Here is a 21,175-nt window from a genome sequence, read left to right as displayed (position 1 = left end):
AATTACATCTAGTGATTTAAATATCACTATTGATGCTCATATCACATCCTTGGGATATGGAAACATATTGGTATTGTGTGGGAAATATCACATGTATCGGGAAAATGTATCAATGGTACAAGGGACTTGTATAAAGGTTTTGTGGAAAAATATTGCAATGCATCAGGAAATGTATTAACATATTGGTTTCCTACGATGTTTTTTCCAGAACTTTTGGTCGATGGTTAAAAGCGATGTTATGGATTTTTCTTTGAATTCTATGATAGAGGTTGCCTCTCTAAGGATCTTGGGGCCACCTTTATCTTCCTCATCCCAAAAATTGAAGGTGCGGAATCCCTTAAAGACTTTAGGCCGATAAGTCTTGTGTGTAGCCCGTATAAATTACTGGCTAAAGTCTTGGCTTTGAGATTTAGAAGGGTCTTATCCTTTGTCATTTCAGAAAATCAAGGAGCTTTCATTATCACAGGCAGATTCTTGATTCCTCTCTACTTGCCCATGAATGCTTAGATTCTAGAATCTAGATATAGACAAGGTATTGAAGGTATTGTTTGCAAGCTAGATATCGAGAAGGCCTATGATCACGTCGACTGACAGTTTTTAGATTACATCTTGGAAAAGATGGGATGCGGAACCAAATGGCAAGGATGGATGCAAGCTTGTATTTAGTCTCCCTCCTTTTCTATATTGGTTAACGGGCCCCTTTTGGTTATTTTAAGGCTTTTCGTGGTATTAGACAAGGTGATCCTTTGTCCTCATACCTCTTCGTTGTTATTGGGCAAGCGCTAAGTATGATGCTTGTTAAAGTGGAGAAAAATGGTCTTATTAGCGGGTTCAAGGTTGCGGATCCAGGGGTGAAAGTTAGCCATCTTTAGTATGCAGATGATACAATACTATTTTGCGATGCGAACTTCACTTTGGTCGACAATCTTCGCAAGTTTTTGGTTTGTTTTGAAGCAGTTTCAAGGCTGAACATTAACATTTCCAAAAGCAAAATGTTGGGTGTCCATGTCTCCCAAGATAATCTTTGTCAGTTGGCTACTATTTTCGGGTGCAAACCCAAGGTCTTTTCCCTCGTCTTATCTTGGGTTACTGTTGTGTATCATCAATCTGGCTAAGCATCTTTAGGACAGAGTGGTCGAAAGAATTGAGAGGAATCTATCCAGGTGGAAGCATCAATATTTTTCTTTGGGGGCCTATTTGACTCTCATCAAATTGGCCTTTTCCAATATGCTGATTTATTTCATGTCTCTTTTCAAGTGCCCTAAGTTTGTTTTGGACAGATTAGAGAAATTAAGGAGGTTTTTTTTTTTTGTGGGGGGGGGGGGGGGGGGGGAAGGGATCGGGGATTCTGCCAAGTTTCATTTGCTCAAATGGGAGGAAGTTTGTAAGCCGATAGCGGATGGGAGGGGCTGGTTTGAAGCGTCTGGACCTGATGAACATTGCCCTTCTCAGTAAATGGCACTGGAGATTCGCTTCTGAGAGCGGGAATCTGTAAAGAGAGATTATTGTTTCCAAATACGATGTTCAACCTTGCGGTTGGGGCATAAAATCCTCTTATGCTTTATGGTGCATCTCATATATGGAAGGCCATATCCATTACCGATCATCTCTTTCGTTTAGGAATTTCTCTCTTTGGGAAATGGCAACTGTATTTGCTTTTGGTTGGACATTTGGTATGGAGATAGACCGCTTCGGGATCTTTTCCAGGGATTGGCCCGGCTCGCTCCCGATCGTTTCGTTACAGTGAATCGTTGTTTCTCTCATCTCGGTGGTGTTGTCATTTGGTCCCCCCCTTCTCGGTGGAATCTTTCAGATGAGGAGTTGGATGAGCTTCTTTCTCTACTTAATTTGTCGAACCTCTCCATGGCCTTGATTCAAGAGGAAGACTCCTTGGTTTGGAAAGTTCATGCTTCCGGTTGTTTCTCCGTTCACTTGTTTTATGGGTTGCTCTTTTGGCTCAAGCCTTCCCACTCCAGTCAATTGCTTCCCTTCCCTTGTTTCCATTGGTCATATGGTGCTCCCCCGAGGATTGCGGTGTTCGCTTGGCTTGTGAGTGGGAAAAGAGTTCTAATGATAGATAACCTTCAAAGAAGGTCTCTCATCTTCCTGAACATCTGTCTCATGTGCATGAGGGGAGCAGAATCTATTGACCATCTCTTCATTCATTGTGATTTCGCCTGGCAAGTTTGGGAGCACTTCTTCCACATTTTCCATATCTCATGGGTGATGCTGAAGTCGGTTGATCAATTATTGTGGGCTTGGCATGGGGGTGGAGTGGGAAAATCCTGGAGATCCATTTGGAGACTCGTTGTGATGGGAACTTTATGATTTATATAGAGAGCTCGTAATTGTTGTTGCTTTCATAACGAGGAATGCTCTGTTATGGAAACCATCCATATGGTTACAAATGCTGTTTTGGAATGGGCAGCTATTAACGTTGATTTTCCCTCCTGGTTTTATTTTTGATCCATGTATTTTTTCCTGCTTTGGCAGTCTTCAATAAATATTCTTTGTTATCTGTCTCAAAAAAAAATGTATCGATGTAACGTGATATATCGGTGATACATTGCGATATTTTGTGTAATATAGGGGAATTTGATTACTCCCACTTTATATCCTTTTGACCCTATGTGATATCAATTGTATCAGGTCTATCAGACGATACCATCAATATTTAAATCACTGGTTGCACTGACTATCAGGTTCTAGCAAGGATAGAATTAAGAGGGGTGTCAAACCTTGGGGGATTGGGAGGTTGTGTGTATCGTTGTAGAATTCGGGTAAAAGGGAAGTAAAGATAACCCCAGCAAGGATGAAAACAATGGAAGGATTGTGGGAATGGATGGTGTATTGATGGAGGTGTGAAAGATTTAGGGTAAAATTGGACTAGTTTGGACAACTGCAAAGAAAATGCCTGGCAAGTGGAGAAGCACCATGGTAACTATTGATAGGAACAATAGATGACAAAGTGGCATTGGCCGTTTGGAGATAAAACTTTTATGAATTACACTATGAAGCTCTGGGAGAGTTTGGCGTGGTACAAAGACTACGACAAGAAACAAGATATTGGAGATGCTAGGGCCTATGAAATCAAGCTATTTTTCTACTTTGATATGTAGAGAAGTAATCTTTGGAAAGAAATGGAGTATGGAGAGAAGAATGTACATATTGATTTTTATAGATCTAGAGAAGGCATTAGATAGTGCCTGGAGAGCTTATTTGGTGGTTGATGACGAAAGGAACCATGAGAAGATTTATCTACACTGTTAAATATATGTATGAGGGTGTTGTTATAAGAGCAGATAGCAGTGAGGCTGATTGGTAACCATAAACAGCGGGTCTTTATCAGGGGTTGGAATCTAGCCCTTATCCTTTCACAGTTTTGATTAAACGAGTTAACAGCTACTGTCTAGAATGAAGTCCCTCGGTGTATGTTGTTTAAGGATGACATGATGTTGATTGACAAGACTAGAGGCTAGAGGGACAAATTCTAAATTGGAGGTGTGGAGAGGCTCTAGGATCTGGAGGCTTACAATTAGTAGAGCTAAGATGCTGTATTTGGAATGCAACTTCAATAGGAATGGTTATAGATGCAAGACTTCTCCAAAATTGATGGCCAGGAGATTCCTCAAAACGATTTGTTTTGTTACCTTGGCTCTATTGTTCAAAAGGGTTGAGAGATCAGCCAGGATGTTCCCAATAGAATTAGAACTGGGTGGATGAAGTGTAGATGTGCCTCATGATTGCCATGTCACTGCTGTGTATCTATGAGACTGAAGGGGGATTTTCCAAGCCAACTATTTGACCAGCTATGATTTATGTGCAAACAGTGTTTGGTAGTTAGAAGGCAACATGAATGGATGATTAGTGTTGTAGAGATGAGAATTTTGAGATGTACGTGTGAGAAGACTAGGGAGGATAGAATTAAGAATGAGGTCATCTGAGGTATCCAAGGAATGATCCCTACACAAGATAAAATGATGGAGAGCAAATAGAGATGGTAAGTGAGGTGCCACAAAGACTGGAGATAATGGGGGAACCTTGATTGGAGTTGAAGGGCTTGAAAAGAGGATGAGAGGAACATTCTTTAGTTGCACAATCCTTCTAACCATGTGCCGATCCTGCTTTGAATTGTGGGTTGCACTCACGCTTCCTAGCTGTTTATACTTGCTAACATTTTGAGGCAGACGTCTTTCCCGCTTTGCACACAAATCTGTTTCTGCCTTGCAGTTGCTTCACACTTCCTCCAACTATAGGAACACTTTAAAAGGGCTTGGATCCAGGTGGTGGTAAGGATATGAAGTGTTGTTCACTTACGAGGATAGGGTGTATTTAATGATTGGCAAAATAGGATTGTAGACCTGATTCCAAATAGTTGGGAATGGCTATGCCGATGATAATGATGGTGACGGCATTTATAAATTTGATGATGACTGTGGCTTCAAACATTGAACTAAATGCTCATGCATATGTTACTTAGTACTCCCAGCTTGTTAATAAAGTCCTCAAACACCAAGGTTCCAATGTAATCTTCTATGTTAATCTTTTACTCTTTCATTTTGACAATTCTATATACCTGGCAAGTGAATTTCCATAGTTGTATGTTTTGATTATATTGCATCATGGATCTACTTGTCATTTTCGTAGTATGCGACAGAGCTGCTGATTAAGATGCTTTTGTGTAGCATGTATGGTAAAAGATGACTTATTCTTTTGCAGACATACAGAACCTCCTATACTACAGATTGCCTTTCAATATACCATTGTTGTGCCACATGAAGAAGCTTCAAATTCAGGACACTTGTCTTCCAACAAGTATGGTTAACTCAGCCCAGTTGCAACTGATGATCTAGTCTGCATTTGATTCTGTTCTTTTACATGCCACACTCTCAAGCTTTCTGGTTACATCCTTTCAAAAGAAGTTTTTTTGTTACAAAATATGTTCTTCATAGAAGTTCCTGAATTCTTGAAGCCATCAGAAGTTACAGTGTATTCTTTTGTCTTAAGTTAACATGGTTTACACTGCCTCTTAGCTGTTTGATCTTGATAGAGGACATCCTAATGACTCGACCACAGAATTGGGGTCTTCAATCCAAGCTATTAAGCATGGAAGAGACACCATGTAAGGACTGTTTCATGGGGTGATCACCACCATCACCATCCTAGCCTTCGTCAATCAACCTGGTGTCTGCTTTTAACTGGAAGTATTGGTAAAAGGTTTATGATAGGCTACCCCTGAGATCTAAACCTTCCTCTTTTAACCAGTCTTTGAAACCGGCCAGGGCAGAGGCTTATACTTTCCAAACCATTGTTTTATGGAAAATATGGGTTCAAACTCGTATCAAACCATCAACATCAAGGGGCTACTTGCCATCACCAATCGTCTCATATTGATAATCCATCCTATCTACAAGCTTCCATTCTCAGTCGTCACTACATACATTATGGTCATGAATTTTGGTAGATGGCTCTAAAGAATACATTCTTGAATAGATGATGGATGATGACATCTATATGGAAGAACCTGTTGGGTTCATCCAGACAGGCAAGGAGCAATGAAGATTACGAAGAATGCCAGCTAAATAGATCCATTTATGGTCTCAACAACCAAGTGCAACCTTGATTAAAAATGTAGTAGTGTGTAGCTTATGCTACTCGCAATGTGGCTTACGCCTCATGCTACAGAGGGGTGAATGCTATGCTATGCGCTATTCGCTATTTAAAACACTGGGAACAACAAGCTTAAGATCATCCATCAAACTGATGTACTACAATGCCTCATCGTTTGAAAGATTCCTATGACATGGAGGATACTTGACCACACTATCATGCCTCCATAAGAAGAAAAGCATCGAGAGACTGCAATGCTATGATCCGGAGCGAGGGCGTCTATTCGTGGGAAACCATCCTGTAGTGGCCTTTCTCCACACCATTCATCCGTCCATAATCGGATCCGATTCCCATTCTCAATGATGAAGGCAATATTTTTGCGAACCATATGCTTCGTCGACACTATAGCTTTCCAAATACTAGACGCTTGGTAAAGGGAAGATCTCTTCACAAACCAACCTCCTTGAGCTCCATACTTGCTGACAATGATCTCTCTTCAAAGTCGGCCCTCTTTGGTTCCGAACTTCCAGATCCACTTCCCCAAGAGAGCAAGGTTCATGGGCCCCAGATTTTTTATTCTAGCTCTCCCTTCAGATATAGGCTTGCAAACCTCCCCCTAATGGAGAAGGTGGAGCTTTTTGCCGTCCATATTCCCTTTCTAAAAGAAGTTCATTCTAAGCTTTTCTAGCCTTTCAAACACTGAGCTAGGGCACTTAAATAAAGACATGAACTATAAAAGCATGTTCGAGAAAGCCACTTTGATGAGAGTGAGCCTCCCTCTAAAGGAAAGATAGTGGCATTACCAACTAGCCAATTTCCTCTCTATCCTCTCAACCACTTTGTCCCACAAATGCTTTGCAGGTTTCCCGATGGTAGGCCCAAGTACGTAGAGGGAAACGTTCCAAACTTAGTATCACCTGAACACTACAACCAAAGACTAAAGTTCTTCATTAGAAACATGCACCCCCTAGTATCTCACTCTTGGTAATGTTAATCTTAAGGTCCAACACAACTTCAAAACAAACGAGGATTTTCCTAAGATTGTCAACAACAACCACATCTGCGTCGTAGAACAAGATAGTGTCGTTCGCATATTGAAGGCGACTAATCTGGAGACCACCTTTTGAAACTCGAAAGCCACTCGCTAAACAACACTCTTCACCCTTATGGAGAATTTTGCCAAGGGCCTCGCCAACGACCACAAAGAAGTGAGGAGAGAGCAAATCCCACTGCCTGAGACCTCTGGAAGCCCTAAAGAATCCTTTAGGAGAACCATTTACTAATACAAAAAATGAGGCAGATTGTGCATAAGACCTTATCCACCCCCTCCACTTTTGAACGCAACTCAACTGATCCAACATGTAATCCAAAAAATCCCAATCGACATGATCGTAGGCCTTTTCCAAGTCTAACTTATAGAATAAATTGCTTCTCCTCTTTCTATCTATCTAGAATCAATGCATTCATGAGCAGTAAGCGCGCTATTGAAAATATGTCTACCCATAACAAATTGATGGAGGACAATTAACCACTTGCTCTAAAAGTTCGAACTGCTAGAGTATGGCGAATTAATCCCTTTATCTCATAGCCCAGGCCCCACATCTCATGGGTTAGGACCTCGGCCGAACCCCCTTCGTGGGCCCCAAATCACATGGGTACCGCTTCACACGGGACGCCCACCCTGAGTGTCCCCGCATCCCATAGGCTACCCTACTCAAGCCTGGTATGAAATGCGCATTAATCACCCCCGGTGAGGAGTCTCGAACACGAGACCTCCCCTGTGGGCCCTGCCTACCCTGAGTGTGCCCCTGCATCCCATAGGCGACCCCACTCAAGCCTGGTGTGAAAATGCCCCTTCATTAATCACCTCCGGTGAGGAGTCTTGAACACGAGACATCTGGCTCTGATACCAATTTGATGCAGGACAATTAACCACTTGCTCTAAAAGCTCGAACTGTTACAGTATGACAAATTAATCCCTTTATCTCATAGCCCAAGCCCCACATTTCATGGGTTAGGACCTCGGCCGAACCCCCTTCGTGGGCCCCAAATCATATGGGTACTACCTCACACGGGCCGCCCAACCCGAGTGTGTCCCCGCATCTCACAGGCTACCCCACTTGAGCGCGGTGTAAATTGCGTATTAATCACCCCCGGTGAGGAGTCTCGAACACGAGACCTCACCCGTGGGCCCCACCCACCCTGAGTGTACCCCTGCATCCCACAGGCGACCCCACTTGTGCCCGGTGTTAAAATGCCCCTGCATTACAAATGCCCCTTGATTGTCGGCTATAACCATAGACAAACCCCTTAGAACCACAACGCCATAATCTTCACTATAATCTTGTATGGACTGCGTTTTAGGCTAATGGGCCGAAAATATTTAAGCTGCTCCGCTCCTTCAATCGTATGAAGAAACACAATAAAAGAAGCTCCCATGTCTACAAAAAGTCTACTACGCTCATAGAACTTGAAGACAAAATCCATTATGTCCTTCTAGAGGATGGGCAAAAGAAATGGAAAAAAGGCTATAGGATGATCATGGTCTTTTATTGTCAACGGCTTTTTATTGAACTTGGTTATTGCTTTTTAAAAATATGTGTTTGTGGAATTTCTAAGATTTTCTGCATACATTGCTGCTCTTCGTGCCTTATCAGACCCTCGCATTGGATGCTCCTTGGTTTTCAAATGGTTATTGATTCTTCAAAACATGCTAACTAGGGTTCTACCTTGGTGCTATGACTGTTAAATATTCAGGTCAAATTTTTACAGGCTTTTATGGTTTAAATTGATGTTATGTACTTTGTGCAGGTCCAAGCATTCTTTAAAGCGGCGACTAAGGATACGGACCTTGCAATATTCAACTGCTGGAAATATGAATGAACTTTATGACAGTGTTGATTCTGAAGTTGTTTTGTCAATCCTTGTTCATAAGGTTGTTTCATTTCAACTACCTGTTGATATATAGATACTAGACTTCAGTTCAAGGTTCACAATATCAGTGTCATTGTAGATATCTGTTTTTTTTTTTTTTTTTTTTAAAAGATGTATGGGGGTCCTATTCAATATACATTGGCTGCTATGATACATACATCTTATATTTTGAGCCATGCTTTAGGTAAATATGGGCTACTTCCCATAGGCTTGCTGTGTGATTGCCACTCCCAAATAGCCCAAGAAACAATATGGTTTGTTACTTTCTTAGTTCAAGAACGAATCGGTGCTTGCTAGATTGAAAGGCAGCTTAGCCAAAGCCAAACCTTAAAAAAAATGCCACGCATAAAAAAACCATCGCTCCCTAGACCAACTCCAAGAAGGAATCATCACAAAATAATTGATTCCCAATCTCTATTCAGCCCCACGTATGATTAACGGGCGAACTTCGGCAATACTAACACCCATTCCAGAACTAACTATTTTATTTACATGGTACGGTAACCATCTCTTTTTCTTCCATCCAAAGGTTGTTACTTTCTTCGATAACAATCAACAGCTTTTTCTGTGCAAAAATATTTTTAATTTTTTTACTAAAACCAAGGATTTTTTAGCTTGCCATTGCAGTCATGAAGTTCATACCAACCAATCACCCTGCAAATCTTTGTTGAACCATTGTGTAGAAAAGAAGATTGGAGATGTTTCATTCACATCCAGTGAATTTATTTTTCTCTCTGTTGATTATTTTCTAATTTGTGATAAGTGTTACTCCTCAGGTTATTTTAGCTTCTTTGGAGCAAGGAATTAAGGAAGGCAGAATGTTGCTACATGACTGGCTAGTCATTCTCGCAGCTCAGTACAATGATGCTTATAAACTTGTTCGCTATGAAAATGGAAGTTCATCATCTCAAATAGACGTGGCCTTCTCACAATGTCCACATCTGCAACCTTTACCTCGACTTGTATTTGCTTTGCTTAGAAATCCTCTCCTCCGCTTTCACGAGGAAGGTGTTCACCCTGACTATCGGATATATCTGCAATGCCTCTTCAGGTATTTGATGTCTTGTCTCATCTGACCTCTACCCTCCTGCACCCAAGGATTATTGGGTCTTGAGTTTCTGCAAACATAAAGTTTGATGATGCTCTCAATTCCATGCACAGGGCCTGGGCTCAGTAATACAGACTATTGATCTGAGGGCTCCACCATGGATGGGGATGTCCCGAGAATCTTGAGATTCAAAGAGTGTGACCGTTGATCTGCAAATAGGATGTTAAGGAAAGAGAGTGCAGTAATGGTCCACTTTTATTGAAGGATCATGATGTTATAATCCAGGAGATTGCTTCGGCATCCACATTCCATGGGCCTATAAAATTGACAATTTGGATCCTGGTAGCATGAGCACATGTACAGGCATGAAAGCATCAGCAAACTGTATCTGGCGAGTTAGAACCTGATAATTCCTCTTTATAGGCACCATGTCATAGAATGCATCCAACCAATCATAGGAAATAACTATTTTCTGTTTTAAGTTGGTACCAGTAAGTGAAATCCTATGTTTGAAAACAAGAAGAAAGTTGAATCCGCTTGATTAGATTTCATCAAGACTAAGAAAAACTTGATTTGGTCATGACTCTGTTGAGACTGTCTTGTCCCGGTTGACTTGACTCGACAAAGCACAATAAAACTTGAGAAAACTCGATTTGACATTATTCCCCCAGGCTACAATATTTAATTGAGTTAAAATTTAAATAAGGCTTGACAAAACTTGATCGAGAGACTCGACTCGACAGACTTTCTACTTCCTTTTTTTATTTTTATTATTATGATAAGAACATTTAACTTGTGGAGAAGTCGATAGGGCAAAAACATTAGAATACAATCATGAATACTTTTGGAAGTTCTGATTTGGTCATCAATGGACTTGAATCTGTACATTATCATCATCTTATCCTATTCTCTGATTTTATATAGTAGTGTAATTTTATTTAAGTGACACGTAGTGTTCTTTAAGGCCCACTTTGGATGCAGGATTATTTTGTTTAAGTGAGATGTAGTGTTTTTAAGGCCCAGTAGTGTAATTTTATTCACGACTTGTAGTGTTAAGGCCCAGTTTGGATGCAGAATATTGAAGAAATGGAGATTCCTTGGGGTCTTCATTTAATTATCTCAAGTTTTTAAGTGCAGTTTTTGGACTGTTTGGGTGACCCTTTATTGCCAAATTAAAGCTGTCACGGCGAGCTGGTGAGGTGCAAACAATGGCTATATAAGAAACTTAAAAAAGAAAACGCCGAAGATGTTACATAAATTTAGATTATTAGCATTCACAAGTTCAGATTTTGAGGCCAAAACATAGTTTTGGAAGATGTAGGATATGCAAATGGGATGGAAAATCAGATATAATAATTCCTGATTCACCAAAACCTCAGAAAAAACAGGCTTTGATGAAAATTTGAATGGGCCCCTAAGGCCCTGTTTAGCAGATGCCTACAATTGAGCTCATCTCATTTTAGTTAATGGTAATTCAAGATCTGAAGCTTTTTCTGGAATTTCTTATGTATGATTTTGCTGTTTCTGTTGACTCTCAGAGAATTTTCTAAATTGAATTACTGATTGAGTTTTTCATGCAGTGCGTTGGAGCCAAGTTCTCTTCACCGGGCTGTGTATCCTGTATTGACATCATATGTTACTCCTGACAAGCAAGCATACCCGCGCCACTCGCTGAGTCGTGCTGCACTGATAACCAGTGGAAGCCCGATATTTTTTCTGGATGCATTCACGAATCTCATAGTGTATTATTCTTCAACAGCGGATCCTTCCCTTCCCTTTCCTCCTCCACATGATTGTAAGTGGTCTTGTGCATTGTTAATTAAACCATACTTCCGTTTTGGCCAGAGACTGGAAAATTAGCCTAGAACAATCGTAGTTGTACCATTTTGTTGATGCTTCCAAGAAGGACAAGACTGTCAATAGTTCACAACCTTTGTTTTTAAGTTTTTTTTGTCTTGTACATCATACATGCAGCCTCCATGCTTGTCAATCCAGAACAGTCAAATTTTAGGTTCCTTGTTGATGATGTATAACCTGAAAATCAGACTGATCGAATGGTTTTAACAATCCAGCAGGTGGCTACTGAATGGACACTGAAAAAAGAAAATGGTTTGTTTATGGGGATGAAACACCAGAAGGCATCATCAAAAACATGTTTACATGTGTCTATATATAATAATCCTAACCCACGCTCAGTGTCACCTAAAAAATGGTGGTGAACCATCATGTAGCCAAAATAAAGTGAGCAGGTCATGCATTAGATGCAAATATGCTTGTAGATGAATTCTAATATCACAATCAACTATCACCCAGTCCATGGGAACAGGTGGCACATGTGCACAGCATCTGGAACTCTTATCCAGTGGGTTCCATCATGAATGGGCCATAGCCCAGATAATAGCACTGGTAAAATGATATAATTGTTCAGCCGATGCAATTGAACAGGAAAAGGGTGAGTTATGATTTTTTTTTAACTAATGATTCATATGAGCTGGTTGCAAGTCTGTTCAGGAAATTAGGAGCATCTAACATGTGTGATTTGTAGGTCGGGGTCCAGACCCGCATCGGTACCACATGCCCCCATGGAGTGCTTGTCATATTTTGGTTGTGATTATATCATTCCTTATGCTTGAAAGAGGAGATACACAGTCCAAATAATTGCAAATTGTTTTTCCTTGTTCACCTGTGTGCATGCATGTTGACCAATCTCTTGTGTTCAGGATGGTATTCCAAGCTGAACTGAGGCACTTCAAAAACTCATCATGTTGAAGTCCCTTTTTTTTTTAAAAAAAAATGTCTATGACCTTAGAAACTGCTCGAGTGCTTTTAAAACTTGAAATTCCTACAATTCCTTCAGATAGAGTACTCGGGCAGAATTTTTTAGTCAATTTGGATTTAGCCATCATCATGTCCAAGTCAAGTTTTATGATTTAAACTAGAATATATAGATAAAAAAATATCATTTCATTTGTTCTAGAATTATATAATCCTTAACATTGAGGAAATGTATAGTGTCCTGAGACCTTGAGTCTGTACAAGTAGGCCTATGATTTGATGAACGAGACTAAAGACTAATCTGATGGGCCCCACCGTGGATGCAATATGCCCCAAGAATCGCTTCAAAGGGACAATCCTAATCCTTTACTGGTCTGCAAATAGATAATTAATGATAAAAGATGTAGCAACGGTCCATCTTTTGTAGGAAAAAGCCAAATATCGTATGTTAGGATCTTCTTATTTGGGAGATTTTTGGGTCATGGCCCATCGACCGTGGGGCCCATAAGATCAATGGTCCCATGGTCACACCTGTATACAAACTCAAAAGCCAAGGATACTATATACCATCCTCTGGTTTCAGTGGGATGGGTTTTGATTCGATTCAGGCGTAAGCAATATTGCATTTGGGATTTTAAACTTTAACGGTACAGATTAAACATTCCATACCAAAGGATTATATGATCCCCAATCTTTGGTTATCTAGTGTCCCGCATTCTTGAATTTGTACAAGTGGTGCATCTTAGTTCAGTGAATTAGACCAATGTTGTCGAATCGCATATGCGATCGTGTGTGATCGCATAACACAATTGCATATGCGGTTGTAGATTTATTTTTTGCAAAAAATAAAATAAAAAAATTGAAAAAATAGGGAACACATAAGAAAAAACAATGTGTGTGTGTGTGTGTAAGAAAGTAGGAGGAACTTTCCCAAGTTGTTCCTCCCAAGTTAATAGATAACTAAATTTACATATTTAAAATACATTTGAGTGAAATAAAATCAATTAAACAATGAATTAAGTTATCAAGTCATCAACATTCAATAATATTGTTAACAATTAACACTTGATAAGTAAGAACTAAGAAATGACAACTAAACTAACATTAATAACAAAATGAAGATTGAAGAAGCTATTTATTTATTATCGATTGTAGAAAATGGAAATATAATTTATAAACTACAAGTCATACACTAAATCACTAACAAAATAATACTGAATGTTATATACATTGATCTATTTGTCATTGTGTCATTTGATCACCACCATCGTCATCATCGCCGTTATCATCGGAGTCATCTCCTTCTTCCACATATACTTCTTCTTCTTTTGTTTCTTCATCATTCGTATGTACTAATACTTCATTAACATCCAATGGTAGATTTTCAGCTTAATCATCATTTCGTCTTATCTCTTCAATCTCTTCCACAACCTAATTGCCACTACTCGTCACCCCTTTCCTTCACCTTCGAGCGGAAATACCTTATCCAGGTGTCATTTTATATGCGGCATCTTCAACTTGGGCCCATGTCAGGTCCCCACCAGCAAAGACCGGCTCCTCCGTCTCTACGTGTCACTCATTATCTATATCCAACTCATCTAAGCAAATATGGTCAAAGAAGCTAGACTTTTCTTTCCTACCTTGGAATCGTTCTTGCAATTTCTGATTGTATTGGACAATGACCAAGTCGTTGAGCTTCTTTTGTTCAAGGCGATTTCTTTTCTTGGTGTGAATCTGCATGAAAGAAAGTGCAGTAGGCATTAGCTTAGTTTATACTTATAATTACAAATTACAATTATCCCAAGCTATGACATTTTAACATTTTCGTTTTTTTTTTTTTTTCCTTCCAAACTTACCACCTCGAACGTGCTCCGGTTGTGCTTGCAACCACTAGCAGAACACGTGAGTCCAAGAATTCTCAATGTCAGCTTCTTTAGAACTGAATCCTTTCTATTTGGGTCAACTCTGTAAGCAGCCCAACGGTCAGCTGAGAAAACAGCTTAAGTAGGTTAGACTTTGTAGATTAGATTATAAAAAACTATTTTAAGAAAGTTGAAAAATGCATACTACTTACTAGGCAATTTCATTATTCGATGCCTAACGATGATCTCCCTCAAGAATATGCCCCCACTCTTTGTATAGAAGTCCAGTAGAGCTGGGATCTTGTCATGTTCTTCTCTATCTGTAATCATTCTTTCCAACACGTTAATAAAACAACCATATGTAGAGTTGGTGCTTCTACCGGATCGGGGGAAGCGAATAAACATGCTGGGTTAAGGATGTAGGCAACCGAATACAATGGAGATGACACTTGACTGTCTTATCTTTTATCTATAATATCTATAATGGCCTTGCAATCACGCTTTCTGTAGTTAAAGTGGTTTATGATCTTATTTCTTGCCTTCTCCATTGCATCATATATGTAATCCATTGTTGGCTTCTCATCCCCGTACACCAATCGCAACACAGTGACTAAGGGCTCAGATGCTTTTAGTACCTTTACTAATTGTATCTAAATTTTTTGCGAATGGATTGTTTTTGAGCTCGTTTCCCTTCAACTTTCTTTGACCAAGGCCCATTTGTAAAATAGGCCAACACTACAAAGTTTCTAAGTTCCGATTTTTTGCATTTAATCTTTGTAGTGTTGAGAAGGCTGTAGCGAAATGGATGACTGCTGGACATGGCAAGTTACTCCTAATGTGTTTTTTCTCATTTGACTGAGAAGAAGGGCGTCTTTGTACATAAAGGCCGTGACTCTTCTTGCCCTTGTAATTGCATTTAAAAATAACCTACCTATATCTTCTAACATAAGATCTATACAGTGGGTTGCATAAAGGGTTCAGAATAAACGATGCCTCTTCTCCATAAGACGACGACCAACAGCTACATACGAGGCTACGTTGTCTGTAATTAATTGGGAAACGTATTCCTCCCCAATGTTGTTAAAATCGTACAATTTATGATTCAAATCGTATCATCCCCATGTACGATCTAAATCACACATATGAATCGCAAATCACATTGAATTGTACGATTCGATATCGAATAGTACAATATAATCATAAATCGTACAATTCTATTTTTTTGACAAAAAACCGACAACGCCTGGTGAAAAAATTGAATTTTTTTTTTTTTTTTGCAATTTAGGCCCCACTGTCATTAGAATAACATATATTTTGCAACTTTTGGAGCTTGTGGGCATAGAAAACCTAGAGAAAGAAATCAACATATCTTTTTCGTCGCTTAATGGAATCAAATGCTGCTTGTTGTATTCGATTTTTACGTTAAAATAGGTAAGAATATATGTAAAGTATTCAATTATTCCTTTCTATTTCATTTCTTTCATATATTGGTGAAAATATGGGTTTTTTTAAGAAAAGAAAAATAGAATATTTTGATTTTGATTTTTTTTTTTTTGCAATTCTTTTTTAGGGCTTTTCTGTTTAAAAGTTATGTATGCCCCACATACATTATAATATCACTTCTTTTCTTTCTTTTAAGAGATAGGGGTGAGATTTGGAGTTTATGTGGGGCCTAAATAGTTTTTTTTTTTTTTTTTTCAAGAGTTTTTTCATTTTTAATCAATTTAAAATCTTCTATGTTTGTGTGGGGATGGGGAAAATGTTATTTTTTGAATCGTATAGAAAACTTACATGTACACGGGATGGAAAAATGGGTTATTTTTTTAAACTTGATTATGACATGATGATATATACATTATACTTTTTTTTTTTTTTTTCATATTTATGACAATGTATTATTGATGCCTTTTTTAAAAATAAATAAATAAATATATATATATATATATAATTTATATACAATTTATATATATTTTTACGACATGTTTTATTAAAATCTGAAAAAATTTTACGATTTTTTTTTTTTTAGGAAAGATAACAAGAAATATATTAAGAAGAGAGAAAAAACAGGAAAATACAAGATTCCGCCGAGGAGGCAGAAGCAAACTAAATGCCTAAAAAAAGAAAATCAAAATCTTTTAAGACATCTAATTGAGTGGCCCATTTTATCAACATTCGTTTAGCTTTGGAAGCAACCACAACTGCAGGATTAGATTCATTCCTGAAACATCAACCATTCCTTTCTTCCCAAACAGACCACCAAATTGCAAGAATCGCCATGCACCAGATTTGGGTCTTGGTTTTTCCTATCCTTTTACCATGCCAGGCTTTCAAAAGGAGGTCCACTGATTCCGAAAGGCACCAGTAAATGCTGAAGCGAGAAGAAAAATCTGCCAAAATGCTTACAATGAACGACAATGAACCAGAAGGTGATCAACCGACTCTTTTTTCCCCATGTAACATAAACAGATGTTAGTTAAAACCATCCCTCTTTTCCTCAGGTTGTTAATGGTCAGGATTTTCTTTTTACCTACCAGCCACCCAAAAACTACTATCTTAGGAGGGGCCGAATACTTTCACATATGACAAAGGGGGGTATCTTCTGAAGGCCTGAGGATGGAAAGGATCAGGTTGTAGCACGATTTAACTGTAAAGATGGATGATTTATCCAATCTCCAAAAGATGTCGTCAGCCTTCAATTGATCTGGATCAGATTTATAAATGAGTTCTAGCAGAAGCCTGAATTCGGTGATCTCCCAGTCCTCCAGGTTCGTTCTACACTGCAGATTCCAAAGTGTCTTCCCATCTGTAACTGAATAACAATTAGCAATGTAGCTATCTTGATTTGGGGTGAGGCGAAAAATGTTTGGAAATCTTACTTTAAGAGGCGTATCTCCCAGCCAAGGATCTTTCCAAAACTGAATTCTATCTCCCTTGCCAAGCTCAAACCCAATCCCTTTGATAACCTGATTTTTCATCTAGAGAATACCCCTCCATATAGTCAAGGCCCTGTACGCGGATGACGGGATGAGTCTTTTGTCCACCAGCCACCTGTTGAAGTACCGTACTTGCTTTTGATGATGTTGTTCCAAAGATTTCCATCTTCCGTTCCCAATCTCCAAGTCCACTTTCCTAACAGAGCTCGATTCATCATTTGAAAATATCTTACGATTTATGATACGATACGATTTACGATATGATAATGATTATGACAACATTGTTCCTCCCATATTTCCTCAACTACGCTGTAGTAGATGAAATAAGTAATTTGTAGTATGGGAATGGGTCGATGCATCCGTAGACTTTAAGAGCATTGTTCCAATTGGACAATTCACTAAAAAATTGACCGACCAAATCTATTGGTCCATCCGTTGGCCATAAGTGAACAAACATATGTTTTTCACGATTCCTTAATATTCGCTATGAAGGATCGTGTGTATTCAACCCCAACTTTGAGGCACGTCTCCCTTATTTCATGGTATGAAGGAAGTTTAAGTCTAGGTCCAAATTGACCTATTGCCTCAACTATAATTTTAAAGCTTTTTTATTTAATTATGTCAAAAGCAATGTCGGTGTGGTAAAACTACTTAGCAATATATTGAATAATGGTTTTTTTTTTTTTTTTTTTTTATACTGGTTTTCTAAAGTTATTTGACTCCACCCTTTGTCCCGATCCCTTTGGTCGACCACATCCTTGGGGTGTGGTCTACACCATCTATCTATGGGCCCATGCACACAAGCTCTTTTCGAGGCCAGTGGTGGTTTAGACCGGCCTGTCGATGTAGGGGTAGGCAAAGTATTCAAAATCGGTTACGTAACGGTAATGGTCATAACCGTTATGCGTTATGGGGTCGAAGCGGCCGTAAAGGCCCTATAACGGTCTTGTAACGGTCCATAACAACCCTGTAATGGACCGTAACAGCCCCGTAACATTTTTTTCAAAAAAATTAAAAAGGACCGTAACGGCCCGTGCCATAATGGTAACGGTTACGACCACTGTTACTATTTTGGAACACCTTGGGGGTAAGGCTAGCTTCATCTACATCAACTACGTTTATACCGTCATACACATCTTGTTCCATATATTACTCTTGACGTGGGGCACTATCGCATCTCTTTTTTTAATTGTTTATTCATATACTCTATGATCTCCCTATGAATTTCTAGAGTAATTTTGTCGCATGCTTTTGCATTTGATCTCAGTAAATGTGCAAGGTATTGTTTGTGCCGTGCAATGCCACCATAACCCACATAGCCACATGACTTGCATACTATGTGAGTTTTATCCGTAACACTACGATAATGTCCATAGTTCCAACACTGGTCATTCGACTTGGGTTTTAAAGAGGAAGATTGGGAAGAAGATATGGTATTTGAGTATTCTTGTCATAACTTGTAAGTTGTAAGTTGTAATTTGTAGATTAAAAACTAAAAAGACTAAAACTAAAGTAAAGAGTAAATACTAAAGAGATGAGAGGGAGAGAGAGAAAGAGATAGAATGTAGAGAAGAGAGAGAGGGAGAGAGTTACACTTGCACATTTAGAGATGAGAGAGAGAGAGAGTTACACACTTACACTTGTAGTTATAGCCTTGTAGGAGAGAGAGAGAGAGAGAGAGAGAGAGAGAGAGAGAGAGAGAATTGCACAATTACAATTACACTAAAAAAGTTTGAATATAAAATTCTTCAATCAAGTAATCTTGTAGTTGTATACTTGTAGTAGAATGTTGATTCTTGCCTTCTTTGAACTCTTGCTTGATTATTGAAATTTGAATTTTGACTTGTAACTTGTAAAATGTAAAAATAAAAAATGTCTTGCTTGACCCCTTGTCTCTTGATTTAAATGTAGAGAAAGAGAGCGAGATGTAGATTCAAATTTCAATAGAAATAATTAAATGAATGTATAGATTGTAAAGAATGAGAATGAATGAATGTAGAATTGTAGATTGAAGAAATGTCAAATGAGAATGAATGAATGTAGATTGTAGATTGTAGAAATGAGAATGTAGATGTAGAACTAGAAAATGAAATGAATGAGAATATGAGATAGATGTAGAAACTAGAAATAGAAAATGAAATGAGAGACTGTATGACGTATCTAGTTCTAGAAACTTAAAACTAGAAAATGAAATGAGAGAATGTAGGTTATGTAACTAATAAGAGAATGTAGAAAATGAAATGAATGAGATAGATGTAGAACTAGAAAATGAAATGCGAGAATGCATCTAGTTCTAGAAACTTAAAACTAGAAAATAAAATGAGAGAATGCAAGTTATGGAACTAATAAGAGAATGTAGAAAATGAAATGACTGAGATAGATGTAGAACTAGAAAATGAAATGAGAGAGAGAGAGAATGTATCTAGAACCTTAAAAATAGAAAATGAAATGAAATGAGAGAATGTAAATTACTAAATTAAATTGTAAATTTGTAATAATAACTAATAGTAATTAGTAAGAGAATGTAGAACTATGTAATGTGAGACTTGGAATTCGATGTCTTCTTGCTTCTGCTATCTTGAAACTTGAAAGAAGTTGGAGCTTGGGCCTTGGAGATTTGGAACTCGAGAGTTGAATATGGAAAATGTAAGAGAGAATGAGAGATTTGAAAGTGTGTGAGTAGAGGACAGTTCGAGTGAATGAAACCTGCACGTAGAGGGGACTTGAAGGCCTTTTTATAGGCAGAAAGTCCGGATTTTGCCAAAAAATAAAATAAAATCCCAACGGTTAGATTTCTGACTGTTGGTGAATATGCGATCGCATATGTTGTATGTGATCACATATTCTCACATATGCAATACATGCGATCGCAAATATGCATTGATCGCATATAAAAATGCACATATGCGATCGCATATTTGCATATGTGACCGCACACGACAACAATGAATGAGACCATTCATATGATGGGGTCCATTTGATGTAGTGTTCCCCAAGAAGACTGTTAGATGGCATGATCCAAATCCTATGATCGGTGATCTGCATTCTGCAAATAGATGGATGGAACAAAAATGCAGAAAATGTCCACGTCTGGCTGAAAGCATGCTAGAAATTGTATGGCCAGGGTCTTCTGCTGTGTTTTTTTTTTTTCTTAATTACAACCTGAGAGATTTTTGGGCCACACTCTATCCACTATGGGGCCCATCACATCAATGGTCTGGATCACTGACCCATGGGACCATGATGTAGGCAGGGCACATGATAATTAAAAAATTCGGAATTAGACCACCATGCATATCCTTGGTCCAAAGATGATCTATTTTCATTTCATCTGCTAAGATTCTGTTTTTAATCCTTCCGAAAAAAGGAACCATCTACTTCCGCCAGAGGGTAGTTTTTAGTTTTTAAATTATTGCTTTAAAGATGCAAATATTTTCGTTTTCCACTTCATTTGCTGAGGCTCTCTTCAACTTCAGGCCTACTGCGGACTACAATCAACAAACTAAAGCAGGAGAGAAGCATCACACCAAAGCTTCAATTCATCCGTGGGGGGCAGGATGACGCCACGGCATTTGAGAACTATCTGATCGAAGAGCAGGATGTTGATGGGAGCGGGCTCAGCAGCGCCATGGGTTTTGTATCATTCCTAGAGGAGATTACTCAGCATGCACTGGAGTACATTTCATAAAGCAGCTGAGCACAAAACGACAGTCTGCGAATGCACAAGGTAGTCAAAGGTACCCCTCAAAACCCAAAAAAAAAAAAGGAAAAGAAAAAAAGAAAAAAAGAAAAGAAGAAACACTTGGCTGTTCATTAAAAAGAGTAGGAAAATAATGCTAATGCATTTTCAGAGATCTTTCATACAGAGTGCTTGTATTTATTGTATTTGTTTTGGACCAACCATCTGCTTGTAGGGTTTCTCTATTGCCTTTGTGTTTCTTATTTTCAAAAGTCAGGTGGGGAAAAATTATCCAGCATAGAATAAAAGCAATAAAAGCATGTTTATGATGCTA

The 21,175-nt window shown here is 38.6% G+C and overlaps 2 protein-coding genes across 2 annotated transcripts in view; one reads left to right on the top strand and one right to left on the bottom strand.

Moving 5' to 3' along the window:
- LOC131235427 (protein transport protein SEC23 D) overlaps window positions 1-21,175 on the top strand; it is a 38,062-nt gene extending 16,887 nt beyond the window's left edge. The window contains exons 10-14 of the mRNA XM_058232614.1: window positions 4,720-4,815; window positions 8,422-8,545; window positions 9,321-9,595; window positions 11,173-11,387; window positions 20,639-21,175. Coding sequence (XP_058088597.1) covers window positions 4,720-4,815; window positions 8,422-8,545; window positions 9,321-9,595; window positions 11,173-11,387; window positions 20,639-20,850 — 922 coding nt within the window. The 3' untranslated portion in view covers window positions 20,851-21,175. The remainder of the gene's footprint in view (window positions 1-4,719; window positions 4,816-8,421; window positions 8,546-9,320; window positions 9,596-11,172; window positions 11,388-20,638) is intronic.
- On the bottom strand, window positions 13,907-14,736 carry LOC131235426 (uncharacterized). The gene is made up of 3 exons (XM_058232613.1): window positions 14,442-14,736; window positions 14,224-14,354; window positions 13,907-14,101 (listed from the first exon to the last, which is right to left on the bottom strand). Exons 1-3 carry the CDS (start codon window positions 14,632-14,634, stop codon window positions 13,940-13,942), a joined length of 486 nt encoding a protein of 161 aa, XP_058088596.1. The 5' UTR covers window positions 14,635-14,736; the 3' UTR covers window positions 13,907-13,939.

This window comes from Magnolia sinica, chromosome 19 (assembly GCF_029962835.1).
Source record: "Magnolia sinica isolate HGM2019 chromosome 19, MsV1, whole genome shotgun sequence".
In the NCBI taxonomy this organism is placed as follows: domain Eukaryota; kingdom Viridiplantae; phylum Streptophyta; class Magnoliopsida; order Magnoliales; family Magnoliaceae; genus Magnolia; species Magnolia sinica.
Note: the sequence above shows the minus strand (reverse complement) of the source record. Positions and strands in the feature narration are given on the sequence as shown.